Genomic DNA, 24,918 nt, shown 5'->3' on the forward strand with positions numbered 1-24,918 from the left:
TATTTTCAGAGATTTGTGAAACTTCAGGCATTATAGAATCAAGTCAGAATTTAGAAACGTAAATGAAAAAAAATCTGATAAAAATGCTTTCCTGGGAGGGAGGTTCCAGAGGGAGGGGGCATATGTATACCCTATGGCTGATTAATGGTGATATATGGCAGAAACCAACACAACAATGTAAAGCAATTATCCTCCAGTTAAAAATAAATAAAATTTAAAAATGCTATCCTGTGTATGTACACACTTCCATGGTCTGGCCTTTTCACGGGGAACCTCAATTTCATAGAAACATCTAAATTTCAGGATCTAATGATAATGGTAATAAAGTGTATCACTCATATCCAGTGTCTAATACCTCCTTTGGCATAAAGTAGAAAACCACATTTATTTTTTTTCCCTCCAGTGTTTAACCACTATTCAAGAGAATAAAGTGTGCCTTAAATGTCCTACGTGTTAGTCACTTAGTCATGTCCAACTCTTTGCAACCCCTTGGTCTGTCCATGGAATTCTCTAGGCAAGAACACTGGAGTGGGTAGCCATGGCCTTCTCCAGGGGATCTTCCCGACCCAAGGTTCAAACTGGAATCTCCTGCAGTATGGGCAAGATTCTTTACCATCTGAGCTACCAGGGGAGCCCATTCAAGAGAACAGTTAAGGCCAAATCAGCTCCACAAATAAATCTTGCAAGATAATCTGAAATTTCTTTACTATCAAGATGAACTTACTTCGAGTTGAACCCTCTGTTCCAAATTCTTGTATGATCTTTGTAATAATTCCCGAGTTCCAAGGACTCCATACCACATCAAGTTTTTAGTTCGGCTCCTGAAAATAAACGTAGGTGGAGAATTTCTGTAACTATTATTTATTTACCCTTTAAACGTAGAGTGAGCCAAAGAGGTAATAAATGAAATTAAATTAAATTGCCTTTGTGTAATTACATTATCACTATTATCCAAATTACCTGCATTTTTCAGGGTGCTCCTCTCTCTTATTATTAAATTCTAATGAAATTTTTGCATCTAATCCAATCCCAAAGTAATTGTTCATGACACATTTTTCTGAATAGCCATCTCTACAATAAGGAAAAGTACGTGAAAGTCAATTTCAGGTTCATAACAACAATTACAATTTGCACACAAAATAACACGGCATCATTTAAGCTTACATTTCCCATAGAAAAGGGGAAAGTTTACCAGGAATCATTTCCTATTTACGTGCCATGTGTATGCCCCAGTGTGTCGTAAATTTCAGAACAAGCGACCTAAAGGGACTGTGGGCAGGGGAAGTGGAGACAGTAGTGGTAATGCTTTTTCTATTAATTGTAACAAAATCTTAGTTCTTCTACTTCCTATGTAAGCCCCTCACTACATACACAAATGAGAGGGCCTCACAGTCAGATGCTAATACTCTTTTTTTGGTCAGAAAGCCTCCTCCACACTTGTACTTTTATTGAGTATTTATTAAGCAGAAAACAACTAAATTAGTCCCTTCTTCTAGGCGCTTTAAAAAAGTACAAAGGAGTCTGGCACACTCCTTCAGGAGTGTCATTAGAGAAATGAGACATAAAAAAGCAAAGTTAAATATGGAAGTAAAACAAAGCATCAGTACATATTTGAACAACTGATGTTTTAAAGGAATTTTCAGAAGGGAAGGGATCAGTATGAGCCAGAAACTCCCTGAAATAAGTAAACCCTGACGTTGAAAGATGGAAGAATTGGCAAGGCTGAGAAAAAATGAGGTGGAAGGAATAGCAAAATTACAATTATGAAGGCAGTGATGGATAAAACATTCCAGGGAAAAGTGTATACAGCTGCAACTCACTTTGCCACTGGGTTGGTATCCGAGACTACAGGCTGGAAGGGACCTACCTTAGATCATGAAAACCACTGTATTTCACATGTGTTAATGTATTCATCATCATCAACTTTTGAAATTTTCTGATGATTCTTTTTTTGGATGTGGGACTATTTTTATTGTAATGTATTTAAAATGTTACCATTCGTATAAGACAGAAACCAGGAAAGCCAAAACAAAATATATGCAAAAGTATATTCTTACACTGAATCTGGATCTGGGTCAATAAATGGCGTGGCACCAAAAGGGTCAATATTTGCTAGCAACATTTTGTTGATAATAGAACTTCCAGCAATTGAGGCAGCTAGTCCTGCTCTTAAACCTGGCCAGGAAAAAAAATACAGGATCACACATTAAGAGAAGAACAGAAACAGCCAATACATTGTTTTCAGTTTTCATCAGAAACATCTTGCTCCCAAAGCATGGAGCAAAATATCTCTATGGTTTTCAGTGTTTGTTCTCATTAATCAAAACTAAGAATTATGATATTGGTAAATACAAGGTTTCTGATGCTCCTTTTTATGATCTGTTGTCATAAAAAGTGAAAGAGATAAGGACCTAAATAGGAGTCTCTTCTTGACAGTTTCTCATTGACCATCAATGATTCTGTAATTCCAATAAGTAACCACTGCTTCCTTTTCATTAGCAAAGAAGGCAGGGAAGGGAGTCTGTAAGGAATTTACAATAAAGGCCGAATTATCCAGAATGTCACAGAGTTATCATTTTCACTCTCTTGAAGCACAGACAATAATACTCAAGTAAAAATGCTGACGTCCAAGGGTGAAAGCTCAGTGTTGGTGTCAAAAATAAGTAGTAAAATATTAAACCCAGGTATTTATGGATTTTAGAAGAATACAGCTTTGAACATAAAAATGAAGCATCTTACCTATAAATATGCAAAACTTCAAATTTATTTCAACAACTAGTTAGCTTTCTACTAACTAGTTATAGTATTCAAAGCTAATGAGTTTTATGATTTACCAAACCAAATGTTAAGGCCAGAAGCACTAAGGAATAAGGACCCCAGGGAAGAGACAGACAAAAAGGAAAGAATAGTGAAGAAAAATAGGTCTTGCAATCGAGAAACACTAGGAAATTAGGAAACAAAGTCCTTTCTTTAGCTAACATTCCTTTCTTCAACAAAGCGCTCCTCTTAGAAATGTTCGTTATTTTAGTTACAAAGTTTAGCTGATTATCAAATAATCAAGATTAACTGTATTCTATCATTTACTCTCATAGTTTCGAATATACAACGGTTATGCCAGTTTCCTTTACGTCTAAATAAGTAAATAAATGAACAAAACAACCATGCTGGTGAGAGAAAAACAGCTTGAAAAGATGAAAAGTCATATTTCGGATACTCCAAAGAAAAGCATAGTATTTTCTAAAATGTTTTAAGGTTAGCCATATGTACAGCTTCCATCCAGAAGGGTCCAGGTTTGAAGAGAGACAGGACCTCTAGACATAGAATCCTTTCCAGAACTAAATGTGTCCTGGATTTATCATTTATACTTTAATATTTTCATTAAGATATAATTCACATACCATAAAATTCACCCCTTTAAAGTATGTAACTAAGTTTTACATACACAAAGTTGTTCAATGATCATCACTACCTGATTCAGAACTTTTTATTACCACTGAAAGAAACCCCATATGGGTTTGCAGTTATTTTCCATTCTTTCCAGGGCCCCCAGGTCTCAGATCCTGGAAACCACTAAGCCACGAAAGTTCTCTTTCCCTATAGACTGGACTCTTCTGGACATGTCATGTAAATGGAAGCATATAATATGCGCCTTTCTGTGTTGAGCTTCTTTCGCTTGGCATAATGTTTTCAAGGGGAATTGTGTTATAGCATATATCAGTGGTTCATCGTTTTTAATGACTGAGTAATATTCCATTGTATGGACACAGCATATTTTGTTTCTCCACTCATCAACTGATGAATATTTGGGTTGTTTCCACTTTTTGACTATTATAGTACAGTGAAGTCGCTCAGTCGTGTCCAACTCTGCGATCCCATGGACTGTAGTCTACCAGGCTTCTCTGTCCATGGGATTTTCCAGGCAACAGTACTAGAGTGGGTTGCCATTTCCTTCTCCAGGGGATCTTCCTGATCCAGGGATCGAACCCAGGTCTCCTGCATTGCAGGCAGACGCTTTACCCTCTGAGCCACAAGAAGCTCTATATATGACTATTATAAACAATAATAAAGTCTCCAAATATTACTCTTGAATTGTGATACACCTTTAAAAAATCATTTGTAGAAGAGACTGATTTTTAGAGTGTAATCTAGGTTCCAAACTACTCTGGAATCAATTTGGAAAGTTTTCATTAAGGCAAACAAATGGTACTTAAGGAGGTCTCTGAGACATTTATCCTAAATCCTAAGCCCTTATCAGGGCTGAAACAGATGCCTCAGATATCCCAAAATGATGCAATATTATCAGTCTAAAAATAACTATAGATGCTTGTGGCTTAAAACTAAGAGGAAGGCTGTAAGGATACTTAAAAGTTGGTTAAATATAAGATCAAATTTACTTTAGGACTTAAATTCAGATTCCTGGGTTCCACTCTAGAGCTACTCAATCAAAATTTCTCAGGTCAGGGGCCAGGAATATGCTTTCTAAGAGTTTTCAGGCAATTCTTATACACACCACAGTCTAAGGATCTGGACTTCGATCAATAAAAGTACTAAGAACACCCTCTTAAAGAAACACTTTATGAGCACATTTCTATAAAGTTCAGGAAGATGAATACTTATACATTTTCACAGATATACTTAAAAATACACCATGTTTCAGAGTCAGTACTACCTGGGCAAATTATTCTGGTATTGAGCACAGGGAGGTTTTCCTTGCTGGCTGCCACAGGGGCACCAGGGCCAGAGTCAGTTTGGGAACGACCAGCCCGGCCATCCGGAGACCGAGGTGCACCTTTAACTGTGGGCAAAAAGTCCAGATTAAAAAGAGATGCTGATAAAGCTGTTTTAAAAAACAGGCAAGTCTCTATACACTTGATGACATAAAATAATTTCAAACATGTTTAATCGGTAGGACTGAAAATATTACCTTGTGTTTACCTTTTTATTTATTTTTTTTTTACCATTTTCTATTCATTTTCTTGGGATTTACCACGTGGAAGGAATGTGTCACAGGTAGCTGTATTGATCTCTCATTTTAAATAGATGATGATCAATAGGATCAGACAGTAAACTATCTGCCTGTAATGCAGGAGACCAGGGCTTGATCCCTGGGTCAGGAAGATTCCCTGGAGGAGGGCATGGCAACTCACTCCAGTACTCTTGCCTGGAGAATCCCCATGGACAGAGGAGCCTGGTGGACTAGAGTCCATGGGGGTCACAAAGAGTCGGACACGACTGGGCAACTAACATTTTCACTTTTCACCATAATTAAAGGTCAGTGATACTCATAATCTGAAAGTGAACAGTCCATATTTAAAGAAAGGAAATTTTGACACCTGACAATCTTTGAAAATGGAACATATATATTGTAGTGTATATTACCAATGCAATCCTTTTCTCAAAAATGTTGAGTAAATAATCAAATGTAATTAATGTAATTCCCAGAGGAAAAATATTATTTTTTCAAATGAAATCAATATACTTTTATGTCTCAATTAACCATTACTCAAAGAAAACAGTTCTACCATATCCTTATAAAAGCTAATTAAAAAAATTATTCCAAAACAGAATTATTCTCAAAGTAAACAATAAAAAGAGATTTAATTCTACCTAAACAGGCACAATTTAATGGAGATCAAATATCTTTAACTGATTTAGGAGCAGTTGGCAGGTGTTTAAAAGAAACAGTAATCCTCAAACTCAATTTAAAAATACTCTAAAACCTTATTATCTTTACTTTGCCTAAGACTAATTACAAACTAACTATATTAATCTTACACACTCATCTCTCTGCTCAAAAACTGTCCAGTTGCACTAAGGAAAAGGAACAGAACAGAACTCTTTTTTTTTTTTTTTTAAGACAGATGGGAGCCCTGGAACTAATTTCTTTTAAAAACAACCTTTTGATATTCATCTCTGATAAAAAAACCAGAGAGTATTCTAGTGACCAAGATTGATGTTTCACTACAGGTAACTAAATTAATGTTTCACGGCTCTTCTTAAATGTAACATATCATTGATCACATTAATGTGTATTTTGCACATCACAGACATACAAATAATCAACTTATTCAATGATAATATAATGAATGTGCTTCAGAAAGTTAATGATTTAACTTAGAAAACACTCTTCCAGATACTGATGCCCAATAAACTGGAATACTAGGCAAAAATTAAGAACAAATGCTGTACCATAAAGACTTGCATAATCTATGCTTATTTCAATAACAATATCTACGTCATTCTATCTCTATTTTTTTGGTTTTCTTTGCAGACTACAACAGAAGCATCAAATTCATGACAGTATAGTAAGACGGGATGGTAGGTGGTTGGAAAACCAAAACCAATGAGTGCTGAAAACCCAGTCCTCCAAAGAGCCGTTCACTATGTCCAGAAGGAGGAGTGTATGAGTACTGGTGTGCTATTACATTACAGAAATACCTGGAAGATGCTGCTCAAAATGGGGCATCATATTTTAATGGGGCATCATATTGACCATTAATGAGAAAAACAAAAGGTTTAAAATGATCACGTTAGATTGGTAAAATAATTTACTAGACAGAATCTGGAAAAAGAATATGCAATGTGTGGAAAGAGGATATGATCCCCTGAAAGCTGTTTTCAGTAAGGGCTGTCCCCTGGAAGAGCAATCTGCAATATCATGAAATAATGCGTGTAAAACTGAACCATGAAGCAGATGTCAGTAGTTGTTTCTCTTAACATGATCATACAAAACGTTTTTTAATAATAACATAACCATGGGTAGAAATTTAAGGAAGAAAATATAGAGCTCAACACATTGACAGAAGAAAAACTTTCTAACAATTAGAGCTGATCATGAGAGCAGACTCCAAAATCACTGCAGATGATGCCTGTAGCCACGAAATTAAAAGATGCTTGCTCCTTGGAAGAAAAGCTATGACAAACCTAGACAGTGTATTGAAAAGTTGAGACATCACTTTGCCAACAAAGGACTGTATGGTCAAAGCTATGGTTTTTCCAGTAGTCATGTATGGATGTGAGAGTTGGACTGTAAAGAAGGCTGACTGCCAAAGAACTGATGTTTTTAAATTGTGGTGCCGGAGAAGACTCTTGAGAGTCCCTTGGACAGCAACGAGATCAAACCAGTCCATCCTAAAGGAAATCACCCCTGAATATTCATTGGAAGGACTGATGCTTAAGCTGAAGCTCTAATACTTTGGCCACTTGATGCAAAGAGTTGACTTACTGGAAAAGACCCTAATGCTGGGAAAGAATGAAGGTGGGATAAGGGGCAACAGAAAATGAACTGGTTGGAAGCCATCACCGAATCAATGGATGTGAGTTTGAGCAAACTCTGGGAGATAGTTAAGGATAGGGAAGCCTGGAGTGCTGCAGTTTATGGGGTTGCAAAGAGTCAGGCACGACTTAGAGACTGAACAACAACAACGAGCGTGGGGTGTAGTGACAGTGAATAATCCAAGGCTCAATGACCATTGGTCAAGGGTGTAAAATATGCCTGCACTGGATTATATTCTGCCATGGGGCCATTTAAGGTCAAAAAGGTCAAAGGTTAAATTAATATAACTGGGTTATGTGCTGGAAAAGGTCTGCTAAGTCACTTCAGTCATGTCCGACTCTGTGCAACCCCATAGACGGCAGCCCACCAGGCTCCACCGTCCCTGGGATTCTCCAGGCAAGAACACTGGAGTGGGTTGCCATTTCCTTCTCCAATGCACGAAAGTGAAAAGTGAAGTCGCTCAGTCATGTCCGACTCTTAGCAACCCTATGGACTGCAGCCTACCAGGCTCCTCCGTCCATTGGATTTTCCAGGCAAGAGGACTGGAGTGGGTTGCCATTTCCTTCTCCAGGAAAAGATCTAAAAAGGTCTAAAATAAGGTCCAAAAAGACGCTGTAAAATATGAAAGAACTGGTTATAGGTCAGACACATGAGGCCTATAATATGGTCCAGTTTCAAAGTTTCTAGGAGTTTTAAATACAATTAAGAACTAGTCTTTCAAAGTTAGCTGATCAATAGAACTCAAGGGACCAATGAATTATTTAAATGCCACGTTTTATGCTTGTGAAGTCTGCAGCTTCCATATTATTCTCAAAGAAATCTGAAAGCTAAAACAAGTTAAAATCTTCAGTTTTGGTAGTTACTCTTCCTAGAGGAAAATTAAGATATTTAGCCATGTTTGGTCCCCAGATTCTTAGTTTATGATGATGATTTCCAGATTAAATGATAAAAAGGGATGCGAGAGTACCTGACAATAGTCTAAACAATGTTACCTTCATTATTTCAGCATTCATGAATACCTAAGCTTTAATTTCTGAAAAACCTTGTTAAAAATAAAAATGCAAATAGTTTATTTCATACTAATAAGCCGTTCGAAAACAGAAAGCAGAGTTACATTTTATCTAATCCCAAAATAATCTTATCACAGTTTTCTTACCAGTTAATGACTCTTTTGCATCATCTTCTTTTAAATGATCTTTGGAATCATCTGCTTCTGTGCTATCATAATCGAATGACTGATTAACTAGTTCAGAGGAGTGAACTGGCTGGTCATCCATCACTTTAAGTAGCAAGAGGAGAAATATGTTTGAATGAGCAAAAATAAGATCCATAAATATTAACGTATTCTTGGAAAATTGAAATATAAAGTCAAAGAAATTTCCCATTCACCAATAAGCACTGATTGGCAGTGAACTCTGGGGTCATGTGGTGTCTGTTAAGTGTTAATACTAGAGACTATAAAAGGAAATATTTTAAAATCTCAAAACTATATTTTTAGCAGAAGAGAAAAATTTAATCTAAGAACTTCGAGGATGAAAGACAAGTCCAACCACAAGTTACAATTCGTAAAGGGTTTCTGAATATTATTCAAAGTTAAGTTTTAGTCGACTATCTCAAATTCTAAGTACACATATTACAGGAATACAGAAAAACTAAAATAGAGGTGGAACTTTTATAAAAACCCTTAAAAAAACAACATAAACTTTTAAGAGATAAATGTTAAGAAAATATTTTCAAAGTAGCTTATAGGCTTGATTTTCTTTTAAGAATTTAACAGATTCCAGTTAAAAAATTTAATTTCAGAAATATGATTTAAAAGTAATTTGTAATTTTATTTTAACATTTTCAGGGTACTTTATCTCTGAAATTCTTTTAACGTGTGTCTAGTCTGACCAATGGGCTTCCCAGTTGGAGCTAGTGGTAAAGAATCCGCCTGCCAATGCAGGAGACTCAAGAGTTGTGGGTTCAATCCCTGGCAGAGGGTGGGGGGCAAGATCCCGTGGAGTAGGAAATGGCACCCCACCCCAATATTCTTGCCTGGAAAAGTCCATGGGCAGAGAAGCCTGGTGGGCTATAGCCCACGGGGCTCTAAAGAGTCAGACATGACTGAGCACGCACAGTCTGACCAATAGGAAGATTCTCTTGTGCTTGCAATAAGAACGCTTCCAACTCCAGAAGCTGCTTCTGTTAACGTGTACCTTTTCTGGCCTCCTCAATGACTTGCCTCACTGCTTTCTTTAAACTGTTTGCCCGTAGCATTATTTCCCTTGGTTTGACAGCCTTCTGGGAAGAGGGTTTCGTAGTGTCATCCAAGAGATGTTCCTTGCTCTCACACAAGGATTCTTCGCTGGAAGATTCCACAGCATCTTCTTCTACCATGAGAGGGCTGACGCCTGGGAGAACTGGACCTGCCTGGGACTCTATGTGCAAAGCCTGGAGCAGTTGTTCAAGCTTCTCATTTAGGATGGAACACTAAGAAAACAAAAACATAGTGATGAATCTTCATTTAGTGGAGATGGAAAGTGATAGTTTACATGAATGGTTTTCAACTTTTTAGAGGAAAGATGCCTACAATGATGTTTTTCATTAATTTTGTTGCTGTTTAGTCCCTAAGTCATGTCCGACTCTTTGTGACCCCATAGACTGTAGCCCACCAGGGTCCTCTGTCCATGGGATTTTCCAGGCAAGAATACTGGAGTGGGTTGCCATTTCCTTCTCCAGGAGATTTTCCTGATCCAGGGATTGAACCCGAGTCTCCTTCATTGGCAGGTGGATTCTTTATCACTGAGCCACCTGGGAAGCTGTTATCATTAATTGGCTATCTATTATAAATTATACTTTAGATAACTATGGACTAAATAACTTTAAATTTTTTTAAAAACTGCACAATTATTTTCTAAATTTACTGATTTATACTTCCAGAACTATTTAAACTCCATTGCATGAGTGAAAAATCTTTACACTCCTCCTAAAGTTATTTTTCCTTAAAAGAAAACAAAGAAAGTTTCATGATAAAGTGACACATTACATAAACAATTTACACATTATACAAAATTTGCTACACATTAGACAAAACGTGGACTTCCCAGGTGGTGTGAATAGTAAAAAAAAAAAAAAAAAACCTGCTTGTCAATGCAGGAGACATAAGGGTTCAGCCCCTGGGTTGGGAAGATCCCCTGGAGGAGGGCATAGGACCCACTCCAGTATTCTTACCTGGAGAATCCCATGGACAGAGGAGCCTGGCAGACTACAGTCCATGGGGTCACAAAGAGTTGGACACGAATGAAGAGGCTTGGCACACACGCATTCACGCAAAACACTGAATAAACATTTTTTAAGTGATCAACTTATGGCCCCGTTTGGAGCATCACAAATTGCCAAGTCTGGCTTAGTCTTATAAACACACCTTCAAAGCTTTGGTTTTGCAAAGGAGTGTGAGTACTTAAGGGATTATTGGCTCAAAGAAAGAGAAAAAGAATGTGCCCAGGATAGGAAATAATGATGCAGAAAGGAAAACAAGTGCTGGGCCCTTGTTTCCATCTGCTTTTCTTGAATTCCTAAGGGTAAAGAAACATTTAGGACTGAAGGCATGGTTCATGCTGCTTAGTTGCTTCAGTCGTGCCTGACTCTGTGAGAACCTAAAGACCACAGCCCGCCAGGCTCCTCTGTCCATGGCATTCTCCAGGCAAAAATACAGGAGCGGCGTGCCATTTCCTTCTCCAGGGATCTTCCCGACTCTGGGATAGAACCCACATCTCTTATGTCTCCTACTGGCAGCCTAGTTCTTTACCACTAGCTTCACCTGGGGAGCCCAAAGCTACTGATGCTGCTGCCTAATGTACCTGTTATCTCCACACAAATTTCCAGTCCTCTCTGCCTTTTTTTTGATCACAGGCCAAGACAAAGTCACAGCGGAAATAGTCAGGAGAAAAGCGTGTAATGACACAGGGTCTCTGTTTTCTGAAGCTCTCCACAGAGTAGAAAAATACGAGAAAGAGGCCGAAAACTTCAGATGTATTATTTCTATTTTCTTTCCCTTCCACTCAATCCAACCACCATCCACAGCTAGGGAAGATCATGCCTTTGCAAAGTCCCAGAGAGCCAAACCTTCTGTAAGAATGCCCTATTGTTAGCAAATGAAAGCAAAGACAGTGGCTTTCAGGGTTCAGTAAACTGTTCTTATTTTAGCCTAAGATAGCTCACAAAGGGAAAAAAGGTACCTATCAAGAAAAAAGGCAAAGCAAGAGACAGAAACCTGAAAGATGCCGAGGACTATAATATTCGGGGAATCCGAACTACCATTCTGGCAGGGAACTTGGGTGGTCAAGGTTTGCCTGGAAATGGAAAACCATTCCTCTCCCCACTGAAGCACCAGCTGCCTAGCAATTTCCCCCATATGACCCAACTACTGTGCATTTCTCCTTCAGAATGTCAACCAGTGGGGAAAAGGAGGTGAGTTATCAAGTTCAGATTGTTGGTCTTCAGCAATGCAGTTTTCGTAGGTACCAATGGGAGGGAGGTCCAAGAGGGATATTTGTAAACTTCTAACTGGTTCACTTCATTGTAAAGCAGAAACTAACACAACATTATAAAGCAATTATACTCCAAAAAAAGGGAAAAAAATAGCATATGTTTTAAATCCTCATATCTGATACAAAAGCAATTTTCTCTTGCCTTGAGATGCCTTAGCAGGAAAGCCACTTAATCAATTTAGCTGTAAAACACAGTTTGATGTTCACATTGTAAAAGACCTTCCCGCCCTGAACGTGTCCCGCTTACTTTATTGGCCACGGCATCGGCTGCAACAGCTTTTTCCAGCGTTTTCTCGTGTGCTTTTTCTACTTTGGCAACGAAGTCCTTTACAGTCTCACAGAGTATCCTTTGAGCAAAAGAAATTGTGCAATTCAGGAAACTCAGAAAGCTGCTTTGCTTTGATTTACAAACATATTTAAAAATAAGCGCAATTGAGTAAACTGTTAAAGTATCAGGAACATTGCTTTATAAACCCAAACTTATATCTGCTGTGTGGCAGGCCCTAGATCAGTTCAGGACATTCGAAGTGATAAATGGATATATGAATAAGCCTTGCTCTACATAATTGAAATAAGTCGTTTTAAGGTTATATCAAGTTTTTCTCAAATATTTAAATGCTTTAAATTCTTGAGAAGAGTAGTTTTAGATTGTATTTAAAATATAAATCATTATCTTCTGCGTCTTACGTATTCTTATAATAGAATTTGCAGTGTTGAACAAACAAACAATTTGTCACTGATGATGTCCCTGTTGCTCTTCTATTCATTATATGTGTAATTTGGAAGTATATCTTTCCTGAAGGGAAAAGAGGTTGTACATTATGCTGGAAACCAACCTGCCAACTTGAACTGACTTATATTCTCTATAAATCCAATCTCCTCCCCACCTCCCTTAAGATAACTAATGCGATACCATGCAGACTAATTGAATTTAGGTCTTGTTAGTGTCAGCAATACATGGTTTATCTGTTTGTTTCTTTTAATTACATTTGGTTTCTTTGCAATGAAATAGACTAAAAAGAAAAAAAATCATCTGAAATAAAAACAAAATTTGTCAAAAGCCTAGAACTGGTGTTGGATTAAAAACTACAACCAACAGAATGGTATGAGCAGCTTTCTGAAGCAAGAGCTTATAAAGTGATTTTTGAAAACAAAATCAGACTGTTTAAAAAATAGTATTTCTCTTTAACACTGATAGAAGTTGAGGAATTTTAAGAAAAAGAAGATTCCACCAGTTATTTTTTCTATTATACTGACAATTTTCTCTGGTATGTGAGCAACATAAAGTTTTCAGATACTTAAATAACTATGAAATCAAGCCATTCAATAGATATAAGGGACACACACACACACACTCCAAACCTTCACATTTATCATCTAAGAAATAAATAAATTACTCCAAACAATTTTTGTTTTGTCCTTTGGCAACAGTTTCTAGGTGTCACTTGGACAAAAGGGAATACTTCCTAACCTTCAACCTTTTTGATCACCCTTTTAAACTCAAATTTCTACAGACTCTAGTTTATTAGAGATTCATTCATGTGTTTCATGTCATTTGGTCTTCTTTGTTTTATGTATAATACTTCTATGGAATTTCTTGAAATATTAAGACAGGCTACTATGAAATTTCTTCTATGGCCTTTAGGATTCTGTGTTAGGACAACACTGGCCACTTAGCTGGAGGAATCTCATGGTTCATTAAGTTCCATATTCCAGAAGATAGAGGATATTTATTATAATCCAGAGGGATGAATTCATTTCTTGTTACACCTAAATGGGTAGAGTTTTTAAATAGAAATAAAATATATACTTAAATGCAGTATGATTTCAAAGTCACACCAACCAGGAACTTGCAAAATTGGGGAAAAACAGGTTTAAGATGTACCTACCATAGTAATACAAAAAACATTCTCCAACTGATACAATTTCCCCCTTAATACATAAAGACTGCCAGAAAACACGCACAAAAATCAAATGAGTGAAAGTGGCACGTGCACCTTCAAACAGAGCTAAAAATATTTTAAATTCCTAATTACATATTTAATTGATGTTAGTTATTATTTTAATGAAGCATTTCCAGCACTGTATTTCTTTAGTTTTGCCCTCTCTCTTCAAGCTGAACAAACACGTGCATTGAATATTCAGTTGAACCTAACAAAAGTCCACAGTTAGCATGCCTGATGGTTCCCACCATCATCTCAGTTATGAGATCCATACTTACCAGTAGCAGTACCGTCACTTATCAGTTTTCACTTATTTTTTACGAGAGATATATGACAATAAAACATGCAAATGATACAGTAAGAAAAATATGGCAACGGTGCCCAAGCAGGATCACATATTGGTAGGCAGGGACCATACCATCAGAACCCGAAAATTTCATTCTTAATCTGATATTAAGAAGTTCCAATCAAAAATTAAAGGTGATTTATAAGTGTCAATGCATAATATATTAAAATCCCTACCTATGTGCTCTGAGGAAAGAGTCTAACGACTATATATCATACCTCATCTGTACAGTGAGGGGGGCTGCCTAAGTTATCTCTAAGATAGTCCCTAAATCTAAAATGCTATGGTTCTAAGACAATGATTCCAATTTTATTATTTTGTTTCCTGCTAGTGATCCCATTTTCTGAGAAGTTTTGTCTACAGAGCAAATTGCATTTACTTAATAACCTGCTTTTCATTTTTATTAATAAATGACATCTATAATGACTAATTTTAGTGCTTCTGAGTCTCAGAAGATAACTCATGTTGTCTTACTGGACTGACAAAATTTCAAAGTCAAAGAAATATTGATGTTGTGTTGATGAACTACATTAGTTAACCTACTTATATACAGCTTTTTCATCAGCATTTTCAACATTTAAAAATAGTTAAAAATAGCTTAAGCTACTGAGAATTACTATCTTATGAAACAAATATAAACATAAAAAACAGGAGGCTTATTTAAAAAATGTTCTGCCTCAATATTGTATCATTCAATAATTAAATGGCACTAACAAGAGAAAGAGGTGCTTTATTTTATCTGGGTGATGGTCAGAAGAATGTGAGTGTGAATGTGTGTTATTTTTTTCTAAGCACGAGTTGTACCTTTATGGTTTGAGCACTTTATCGTGTATATATCATGCTTCAATAACATAATTTTTTTAAAGCAGGGAGAAATATTACAGATTTTCCATGTTTTAGAGACATAAAATCTAAAGGCAATATGTACCTTGTTAGGATTTTGATTTGAATGAATCAACTGTTTAAAAAAAAAGGAACTTCAAGAAAATCAAAGAAATGGAATATAAGTTGAGTAATTATTATTAATTTTATTAGACTTTAAAAAAATTATTGGATATACAAACTGAAAGTGGAATAAAATGATTTCCAGGATTTGCTTAGATATACCAGCAAGAGAAAGTGGGGAGTAGATAACAAACTATTGACAAAATACTGAAGCTGAGTGATAGGTATGGTAGAAAATCATTATACTAATGTCTCAATTTTTTTGTATGCCTGTAAAAAGTCTGTAACAAAAATCAAAGTAGGGACCTTCCCTGGCAGTCCAGCAGCTAAGACTCTGCAATTCCATTGCAGCGGGCGCAGGTTTGATCCCTGGTTGGGGAACTCAGATTCTGCATGCCACTTGGTGAGGCCAAAAGAAAAAAAAACTCAAAAATATACTATACTGATATACAAATGTACTATATTGGTACTACTGGCATAGTAAAAACATACTATGCTGGTACTATTACTATATTACTGGCACCAAGTTATTGCATATAGTCCCATCTTTTCTCTCTTGAACCTCATTATGGCAAATCCCCTTGAATTTTAATCTGCAGTTGCAAAGGTCGGGCATCTGGGCAGGTCTGGGCACCTGGACGAGTGACAAGAAAGAGGGGACCGAGACAGAAACAGAGTCTGCTTAAAGGCAAGCCAGTCAGTCAGAGAGAAATCCAAAGCTAAGCTAATAGAGGCTAGACAAGGAGCCAGGTCAAGGTCAAAGAAAAAATGTGAAATGCAGTTGGGTAAAACATGAGGTGACGACACCATAATTTAATACAGCACTCTGTACTTCATAAGTTCTATATTTATTTCGTTCCTCAAGTTAATTCCCCTAACAGTTCCATGAGGGAGGAAGGACAGGCATTCTTTCCATTCTTACACTTGATAAAACAGACATGGGTCACAAAGCCAGCAAATGGCTGAATCTCATCTAGGACCTCAGACTGACACAGCACAGCACTGCGACTTATGTCAGTGGTTTTCGAGATATTTTTCAGAAATATTTCAAGGATTCCACCAAGGCTAGATTAAAATTTCACTTAGAAATATAGACTATAATTTTAAAAATGTTCTCAAATCATTAAGCATGTAAGAGAACAATACTATGTTAGCTTTTAATTTTGAATTCACTACTTTTGGGGCAAGTCTTGGACTATATTCAATGCAGTTTTCCAGCTATTTCTGTATTTTATGTTGGTTACATAGTTGTAAGGAAGTTGTCCTCAATTAATAAATAAAATGTCCTCCTTACAATTACATAACCAACATAAAATGCAGATAACTGGAAACTGCATTGAATATAAACTAAAACTGTCACCTGTAACCTTATTGCTTATTTTTTCTCATAAATAACCAAAAACTTAATCCTATCCAGCATATTAATGTCAACAAATAGAATTTTAGTTTTTAAATATTGAGATTCTGCATAAAATTTTATTTTTAAAAATGTTATAAGTCAATTATACTCTTAAAGAAATAAAATAAAAATATATAACATGTAAAGGAGGCAGTAACCAAACACATCAAATACACAAAGTTCAATATTAAAGCTCTGCTAACATCCAAACTAAGAGAGGTGGCCAAATACAATATTTACTTAACTATATTGAAGAATAATTCTGCAACTTTTTATCCCTTTAAAAAGGTCCCATTTCAACTTTTCATGCTTTCTAACAATATCCTTTAAAATGTCCTGTAAAGAAACATTTGACTTGTAGGGCCAGAGTGCAAATGCAAATAGCTTCCTTGTAGAAGTACCTTCAGAAATACCTAAGGAAGTAACTTTAGACTATGGATTTGGCCCAAGATGAAAAAGGCCATAGGAAGTGTTAAGGCCTGGGATAAAGTTGAGATTTGTACATTTCACCATAAAGCAATACAACTAATTAGAAAACACCCAACCGAGGCATCAAACCCAAAAACCCAGTAGCAGCACTGTCCATCAAAGAGCTCTGGAGCCCACCAATCTGGACCACCAGTGTGCGCCCTTGACTTACACCGCTCAAGCCTTCTCCTACTGCTCGGTCATATCTCCCCTTCCTGGGGGTTGGGTTGTGGCATCAAAAGCGACTGTCACTACGTCTGTACTTTTGTCACAAGCAAATTTGGTTATAATGATTTATCTTGTCTTTCCTTGATTTATTTGCTAATTAAGTATATAACATACTAAATTTTATGTCTTTTTTTCCTCCACCACTTTCCCGTCCCCTTTCTTTACTTCCTCTTTCTCACTTCTTTCTGTGTATCGGTAATATTTCCTTGCTGAACCAGAATCCTAAAGCATGTTTTTACTTTCCCTTATTAGTTGAAAATTTGAGTGAGTTTCACCCCTTCCTCCAGCTGATTTTCCATTTCTCATGATGCCAGTAGAGGATGCTTCAAACCAAAATCCTAAATTCTACCCAGGCAACATTTGGAACAATAAAATAGTTTGGGGGTCCATGTATGGAATCAACAATTAAAATCTGATCACTTTGAATTCAAATATAATTACAAAATTTAACCATGCTGAGAAATGTCATTTTGAAAAATCTCCTTGTTATTTTCCTTTTTCCGATGTGAACGATCCCTAAATAGTAGTGTTTATGGAAATAATGAATTATAGTAAACTGTGTTTTCCACATTATAATTAATCATAAATGTTTGTTTAAATAAGAAAGATAAAATGCTTTCCTCGCATTTTCACCATATAACTATTTCATGACTTGAACACCACAACTCACTTGGTAGAAGATATGACCACTGCATGTTCATCAGAATTGAGGATTTTTGTAAGATGAGCTGCAACTGAGTCTTCATAAATTGTCATCTGAAAAAAATAAAAAAAAAACCTACCCTGTATTACTGTTGCTGGCATTCATACAACTCTGTTATAGTGCTTCAAAAATGGCATCATCTTGACGCATGTGACACACGGCAATGGCTATAACGAAATATAAATGACTTTAATGAAATAAATACATCTACGAGAGTCATTATACACAACAGATAAGTATTTCCTTTCTCTGAAAGGTGTTTAGTTTCTGGATTCCTTAATTCATATTCTCAGATAAACCCAGAAAATCCATTTAAAATTTTGTAGGAAGTTTCATTCAAAATCTTTTACACTAAAAATAGCCTTCTTCCATGCAATTACATTTGTACCTTATATTTAGTGACTACACATGTGATAAAAGTAAATTGTCTAGCTTTATTTTATATGCTGGGAGATAGACATCTCTGAAGTAAGAAAAGCAAAATAATCTCCTCCTTTTGTCCCTTTGGAGAGAAAATTGGTAACATTAAAAGATTGGTTCCTATAAAACCTTTATGTTTACAGTTGGATAAAATATTCTTATAAACAAAAACAAAAATGCTGCTGGAAATAAAGTAGAAAATATATTCATCTTTAACAGTAATTATTAAATATTAGTAATTAGGGCTTCTCGGGTGGAACTAGTGGTAAAGAACCTGCCTGCCAATGCAGGAGACATAAGAGACACAGATTTGATTCCTGGGTCGGGATGATCCCCTGGAGGAGGGCATGGCAACCCACTCCAGTATTCTTGCCTGGAGAATCCTATGGACAGAGGAGCCTACCGGGCTACAGTCCATGGGGTCACAAGGAGTCGGATGTGACTGAAGTGATTTAGCACACATGCACCTCTGGGTGGCAGGACTATAAATAAAATTTTTCTTTTCCTTCTTAGATGTTTTTGTATTTTCCCAATTTTTTAGAAGCAGTTTTTGCTATTTCTGTACCAGGGAAAAAAATTAAATACAATTAGTTTCTATAAGAAATAAAGCCCATGTTTCTAGATATTATTCCCTTCCTTAGTTTTGACAAGATCATAATTTTCTTAATGACAAAACAAAGATTTCAACTGTAAAATAAACAGACGAATTTTTCTAGAGGGAAAAATAAGCTGTCATAGATTAAACGGTCTTAGTAAGTCAGAGAATAATCCTTTGAAAATTACGTTCTTTTTAAAATCTCCAGTGCTTTGAGGTTTAATCAGAAGGTAGTCTTTAAGAACGTCTAAACACTGTAGCTATTAACGGTCTGGAGCAGGGATGGAATGAAGGGCACTGTCTTCCCTTGTTTTATCTTGATCAACAGGCTTAACCTACAGAACCTTAACCTAGGGAGGTTATTCTGATACGCCCTCAACACAGCAGGCAAAGTAGGAAGAGAGAAATTCTACAATATTCTGGCAACAAGTATTGGTGTGCTTGGAGGTTATTTAGGGAGCTGGGTGAACACCTAAGAATCAAACAGGTGCTCATGGCTGATGCAGGAGATGAGTGAAAGCTGACCTGAGCCTGGCATCAGCTGGCCTCCCTAGAGCCCTGCTGGAAAGAGTAAACAGGCAGGAAGACCATTCAGGGAGAATTCTCTTGGGGTGGGAGCAAGGGAGTCTGCATGCGCGGTGCTTTCCACACCTCATCACCTCCTTCAATCCTCCCAACATGGCGCCTCCTCAACAGGTAAGGTCCATGAAGACGAGACCCACGAAGGCGAGTGATGTGGCTGAATTCACACAGCCAAGGAGGGTGTTGGGGAAGGACCCTAACCGGGATGATAAGGATTCTTTCCTCCAGAGGGGAGGACTAGAGGCAGTCAGTGAGACCAAACCCCAAATGGGAACAATTACAATTAAGTGAAGATGCTACCAGATCTTATACATGTTTTTTTTTTATTGTTCAAGATACTCAACTCTGTTTTCAAATGATAAACCGTTAAAGAGTTAAAGTCTTACATAAAATTCTTCAGATGCCTCTGGAGGTTCGGGAAGTAGAGAAGCTTTTGGCGGCAATTTGAGTTCATAGGTCATAATACTCCACCTGAAGGGAGAAGAATATCTGGTCTAAAATTCCTTTAAAATTTAATGGATTTTGTTCTCACCTCACATCCACACATGCTCATGCTAAGTCACTTCAGTCATGTCTGACTCTTTTGCGACCCCATGGACTATAGCCCAACAGGCTCCTCTGTCCGTGGGACTCTCCGGGCAAGAATACTAGAGTAGGTTGCCATTTCCTCCTCCAGGGATCTTCCTGACCCAGGGATGGAACCCGGGTCTCCTGCATTGCAGGCAGATTCTTTACTACCTGAGCCACCAGGGAAGCCCCTCACATACACATGCACATACATTCATGAACATGTTTACCAAGTATGGGAAGAGATGGACTTATCATCATCTCATAAAATGCTGAATTCATAATTTATGATTTCCCTATCTTACCAAATCTCTGATTGGAGACTTTCAAACATTTGAAGGCCATGGCCCACAGTAAGAAATGTACATATGTAACAAGACTGCCCCTCTTCACTAAGTGCAAAGCATTATGACTTTTCTGTTCTTTTCTGTTTTACTTTTTAAATAATGCTCACTGCAATTTCTAACTAGATTATAAAAGTTACTAATGGGTCACAACCCCAAATTCTAAAATAATGTCCAAGATTAAATAAGTTCACCTATGAAAAATAAATCATTCTGCAGGTAACAATCACTCTTACCAAGTCAGCTTATACAGATATGAAATGGAAATTAGCTAAATAGTCCTTCTTAAATTAAGAAAATAAGTGTGGAATTGAGAGGAAAATATTAATAGAAACAATGCTTGACTGAAGCAAATTCATTTCAATTAGCTGTAAACATTAATTTCAAACCAAACACTGAATCATTTGGTGTTAGACATAAGCAATCAACTCCAGATAAATTCAGTCATTTATCTAAAATAATTTCAATACTTGAGAAGAACAATTGGGTATAGACATTATTATTGTCAGTAACAAGACGTGAAATAAAGACTTTTAAAAGACACAAAGCATAATGAGAGCAGTATTACAAATTATGAAACTTTAAGAAAAGCATATCACAGTGACAGAACCTAGAGGAAAATCCCAAGATTAGCATCAGTATGTAAACAGAACCTAGTATATCAATCAGACTAATAAGTCTGCATAAAAATTCAAATTCTGAGAGAATTCCCGGAAAGATATAGGTTATCTGTTAGGGTGTGTAAACTAAATAGATGTGTATAACTACTATTCAACTCTTGATATGAATATATTATAAATATATGCCTGTTGCTGGTTTAGTCACTAAGTTGTATCTAAGTCTGAGACCCCATGGACTGCAGCCTGCTAGGCTCCTCTGTCCATGGGATTTTCCCAGAAAGAATACTGGAGTGGGCTGCCATTTCCTTCTTGACCCAGAAATCAAACCGCCATCTCCTGTATTGCAGGCAGATTCTTTACTGCTGAGCCGGCATGGAAACCCTCATTATAAATATACATATTTGAGCATAAAAAGTCATTCTTTCCTTCATGCATCCATGCAACAGGTATATACTGAACATCTCACACTGACAGTATTCAAGGGTCTGGTAATAGAAAAGTGAATATGACCTCTCTAATAAAGCTTATATTCTGGTGCCAAAAACAGATGTAATAAAAGCAATGAATAAAATAATAAAACTTTGTAAAACTTCAAAAAGGGAAAAATCACAACTGAAAACCAGGAAGTCAAGTTCTGTATACCTGGAAATACTTCTCTGGTCAAAGGACGGTTAAAGAATTGGGAAAGAAATCCACCCAAGTGTCTTTGACCTTCCACCTATACCTCTTCCCTTTATTGGCAAATGACTGGAGCTGAAGAAACAGGAGAAAGTCTCAGCACAAGCCAGGAAGGAATGCTCATTGGTACCGACTAGGCAGAGCTGGAGGCAGGAAGTAAGAACCAGTTTGGTGGTGATTATGTGCATTAAGGGCTTCCCAAATTCAATCCTTGGGTTGGGAAGATCCCCTGGAGGGAGGGCATGGCAACCCACTCTAGTACTCTTGCCTGGAGAATCCCATGGACAGAGGAGCCTGGTGGGCTGCAGTCCATGGGGTCGCAAAGAGTCGGACACGACTGAAGCGACTTAGCATGCACGCATGCGCATTAAAGAGTGAGTGCAGTGTTGAACAAAGGCCCTTGGAAACAGTCTGTATTTTGGTGTAGACAATCGGTTCAACCGCTTATTCGCAATTTGACCTTGAAAACAAAAGAAATCTCCTGAGCCTTTTACCCTGTAAGATAGAATAGTATTAACCATCTCTAAATGTATAGTGAGGATTAAACGAGATGATATTCTATTAAGAAAAGCAACTAGATGTGCCAGGCAGCCAAAAATATTAATCATTCTTACTCCCACTGTCTCTAGAAAACTCAACATTCATCTTTGTGAAATAGTCATCATAATGCTTTTCTTAGCCAGTGCCGTTTTGAGGACTAAATAAGTTAAAGTGAAGTCGCTCAGTCGTGTCCGACTCTTTGCGACCCCATGGACTGTAGCCTACCAGGCTCCTCCATCCATGGGATTTTCCAGGCAATAGTACTGGAGTGGGGTGCCATTTCCTTCTCCAGGGAATCTTCCCGACCCAGGGATCGAACCCAGGTCTCCCACATTGTAGACAGACGCTTTACCATCTGAGGGAAGTTCAAATAAGTTAATATATATGAAAAAGCATATATAATGTGGAATATTATTAAACATCAATTTTCCACTTGTACTGACAAAGGTCCATATAATCAAAGCTATGGTTTTTCCAGTAGTCATGTACGGATGTGAGAGTTGAACCATAAAGAAGGCTGAGTGCTAAAGAATTGATGCTTTCAAATTGTGGTGCTGGAAAAGACTCTTGAGGAGTCCCTTGGACTGCAAGATCAAACCAGTCAACCCTAAAGGAAATCACCCCTGAATATTCATTGGAGGGACTGATGCTGAAGCTGAAGCTCTAATACTCTGGCCACCTGATTCAAAGAGCCGACTCAGTGGAAAAGACCCTGATGCTGAGACAGACTGAAGGCAGGAGGAGAAAGGGGTGACAAAGGATGAGATAGTTGGATGGCATCACTGACTCGATAGACATGACTTTGAGCAAACTTCTGAGAGATGGTGAAGGAAAGGGAAGCCTTGGCATGCTATAGTCCATGAGTGGCAAAGAATTGGACACAACTTAACAACTGAATGATGACAACAATCAGCTAAAGATATCCTGTTATCCTGTGGCCTTCTGACTGACTGAAGTAGGTGACAGAGGATGGGATGGTTGGATGGTATCACCAGCTCAATGAACATGAGTTTGAGCAAACTCTAGGAGATAGTGAAGGACAGGGAAGCCTGGAATGCTGCAGTCCATGGGGTTGGACATGACTTAGTGACTGAACAACAACAACAATTCTTAAATTAGTAAAGAAAGCACAGGAACAAAATTGTCTTATGTTTCTAACAACAGTCCTAGCTTTTTAAATCCCCTTTATTTTGGGGGGGGTGGTGTTGGGGGCTTCCCTTGTGGCTCAGCTGGTAAAGAATCCACCTGCAATGAGGGAGACCTGGGTTCGATCCCTGTGGGAAGATCCCCTGGAGAAGAGGAAGGCTTCACTCCAGTATTCTGGCCTAGAGAATTCCATGGACTGTATAGCCCATGGGGTTGCAGAGTCGAACCCAACTGAGCGACTCACTTTCACTTTTTTTTTTGCAGGTCTGCATTAAGGAATTTTGCCACAGGGGTGTTGTTTCTCTGCTAACCACCTGGAGACATTAATTTTTATAACATACAAGGGAAAAGCACACACCCAGTGCAGAGGAACTGCCTCACAGTATTTCCTAGGTTATGGGGAGCGTGGTATTTAAATTTACAAGAAAAAGCCATTTAAAATACCTTGTGAGGTTTGGTAAGCGCTGAATTGGGCAGTTTTCCGGGAAACCACCTCCAGACTCTTTTAAAGACTGGAGACTGAGTCCACTTTATGCTCCCAAAGTACAGGGGGATCCCTCTCATGACTGGTTTGGGATTAACACAGATAAATGCCCACCAACCTAGCTTTCTTTTTAAATATCCTGTCTGCAGAAGAATCAGCCATTGCAACATTACCTTATGATAGGCAAGGTTACCATTAATTAGATTACAGCTTATTTTAGAGTAATTACATTTTGGATTGGTGGCTCCCTGATGAGATTTTGTTATTTTCGGGAAGAGTTCCACAGATGGCTAATCCTATCAGAGTTGTTTTGATTCATGCTAGCTAGAGTTTATAATGAGATTTTGACATTTGTGTTCCAGTGATGATGGAGGTTACTGCTTACTGAGTCCTGGTTGCTCCTTATGTGCCTGCGTGCAGTCGTGTCTGACTCTTTGCAACCCCATAGACTGTAGCCTACTAGGCTCCTCTGTCCATGGCATTCTCTAGGCAAGAATACTGGAGTGGGTAGCCATTTCCTTCTCCAGGGGAGCTTCTTGATGGAGTAATCAAACCCACATCTCCTACACTGGCAGATGGATTCTTTATCACTGGGCCACTAGGGAAGCCCAGTTGCTCCCTATATGTCAATTATAAACACCTCCTCCATAATACTCAGGTCACACAGACTGTTTTTTTTTTCTTTTTATATGTGAGGTATTTAGAGAGAGAGCAGTTAAGAGATGCAATCCAGAATACCATAAAAACAGTGATGGCTCGTCCATGTGAAGCTGTTTTCCTAGCATTTTCCTGTCCCTGGGAAAGGATTATATTTTTTAGTATTTTGTTGGCTCAATTTCTTATTAACATGTATAATTAAGAAGATACACTATCTAAAGTTTGTATGTTTTCTTTGGTTGTCATGAAACCAGAAGAGGAAAGGGCCATACCTTGTATATTCATCAAAAGACACCCCCCAAATTAACTATTTAAGCTTTCTGACCCAAACAGCAGTTAAAAGTAATTAGTATTACTTGAGCTTTCCAAAAGGTTCTGTGGTAAAGAATCTGCCTGCCAAGGCAGGAGACGGGGTTTCAATCCCTGGGCTGGGAAGATCCCCTGG

The 24,918-nt window shown here is 37.6% G+C and overlaps 1 protein-coding gene across 7 annotated transcripts in view; it reads right to left on the bottom strand.

Moving 5' to 3' along the window:
* The window catches only part of DGKH (diacylglycerol kinase eta), a 206,891-nt gene that overhangs the window by 32,224 nt on the left and 149,749 nt on the right, over positions 1-24,918 (bottom strand). For 6 of the 7 annotated variants that reach the window (XM_025263039.3, XM_025263037.3, XM_025263041.3 and 3 more), the window contains 9 exons: positions 19,824-19,908; positions 17,808-17,893; positions 12,056-12,155; positions 9,475-9,748; positions 8,433-8,555; positions 4,670-4,795; positions 2,058-2,175; positions 961-1,071; positions 725-821 (listed from right to left, as the gene is read on the bottom strand). In XM_025263039.3, coding sequence (XP_025118824.3) covers positions 725-821; positions 961-1,071; positions 2,058-2,175; positions 4,670-4,795; positions 8,433-8,555; positions 9,475-9,748; positions 12,056-12,155; positions 17,808-17,893; positions 19,824-19,908 — 1,120 coding nt within the window. The remainder of the gene's footprint in view (positions 1-724; positions 822-960; positions 1,072-2,057; positions 2,176-4,669; positions 4,796-8,432; positions 8,556-9,474; positions 9,749-12,055; positions 12,156-17,807; positions 17,894-19,823; positions 19,909-24,918) is intronic. The other variant, XM_025263040.3, reaches the window with a different exon arrangement.

The sequence above is a fragment of the Bubalus bubalis genome, chromosome 13 (genome assembly GCF_019923935.1).
Source record: "Bubalus bubalis isolate 160015118507 breed Murrah chromosome 13, NDDB_SH_1, whole genome shotgun sequence".
NCBI lineage: Eukaryota > Metazoa > Chordata > Mammalia > Artiodactyla > Bovidae > Bubalus > Bubalus bubalis.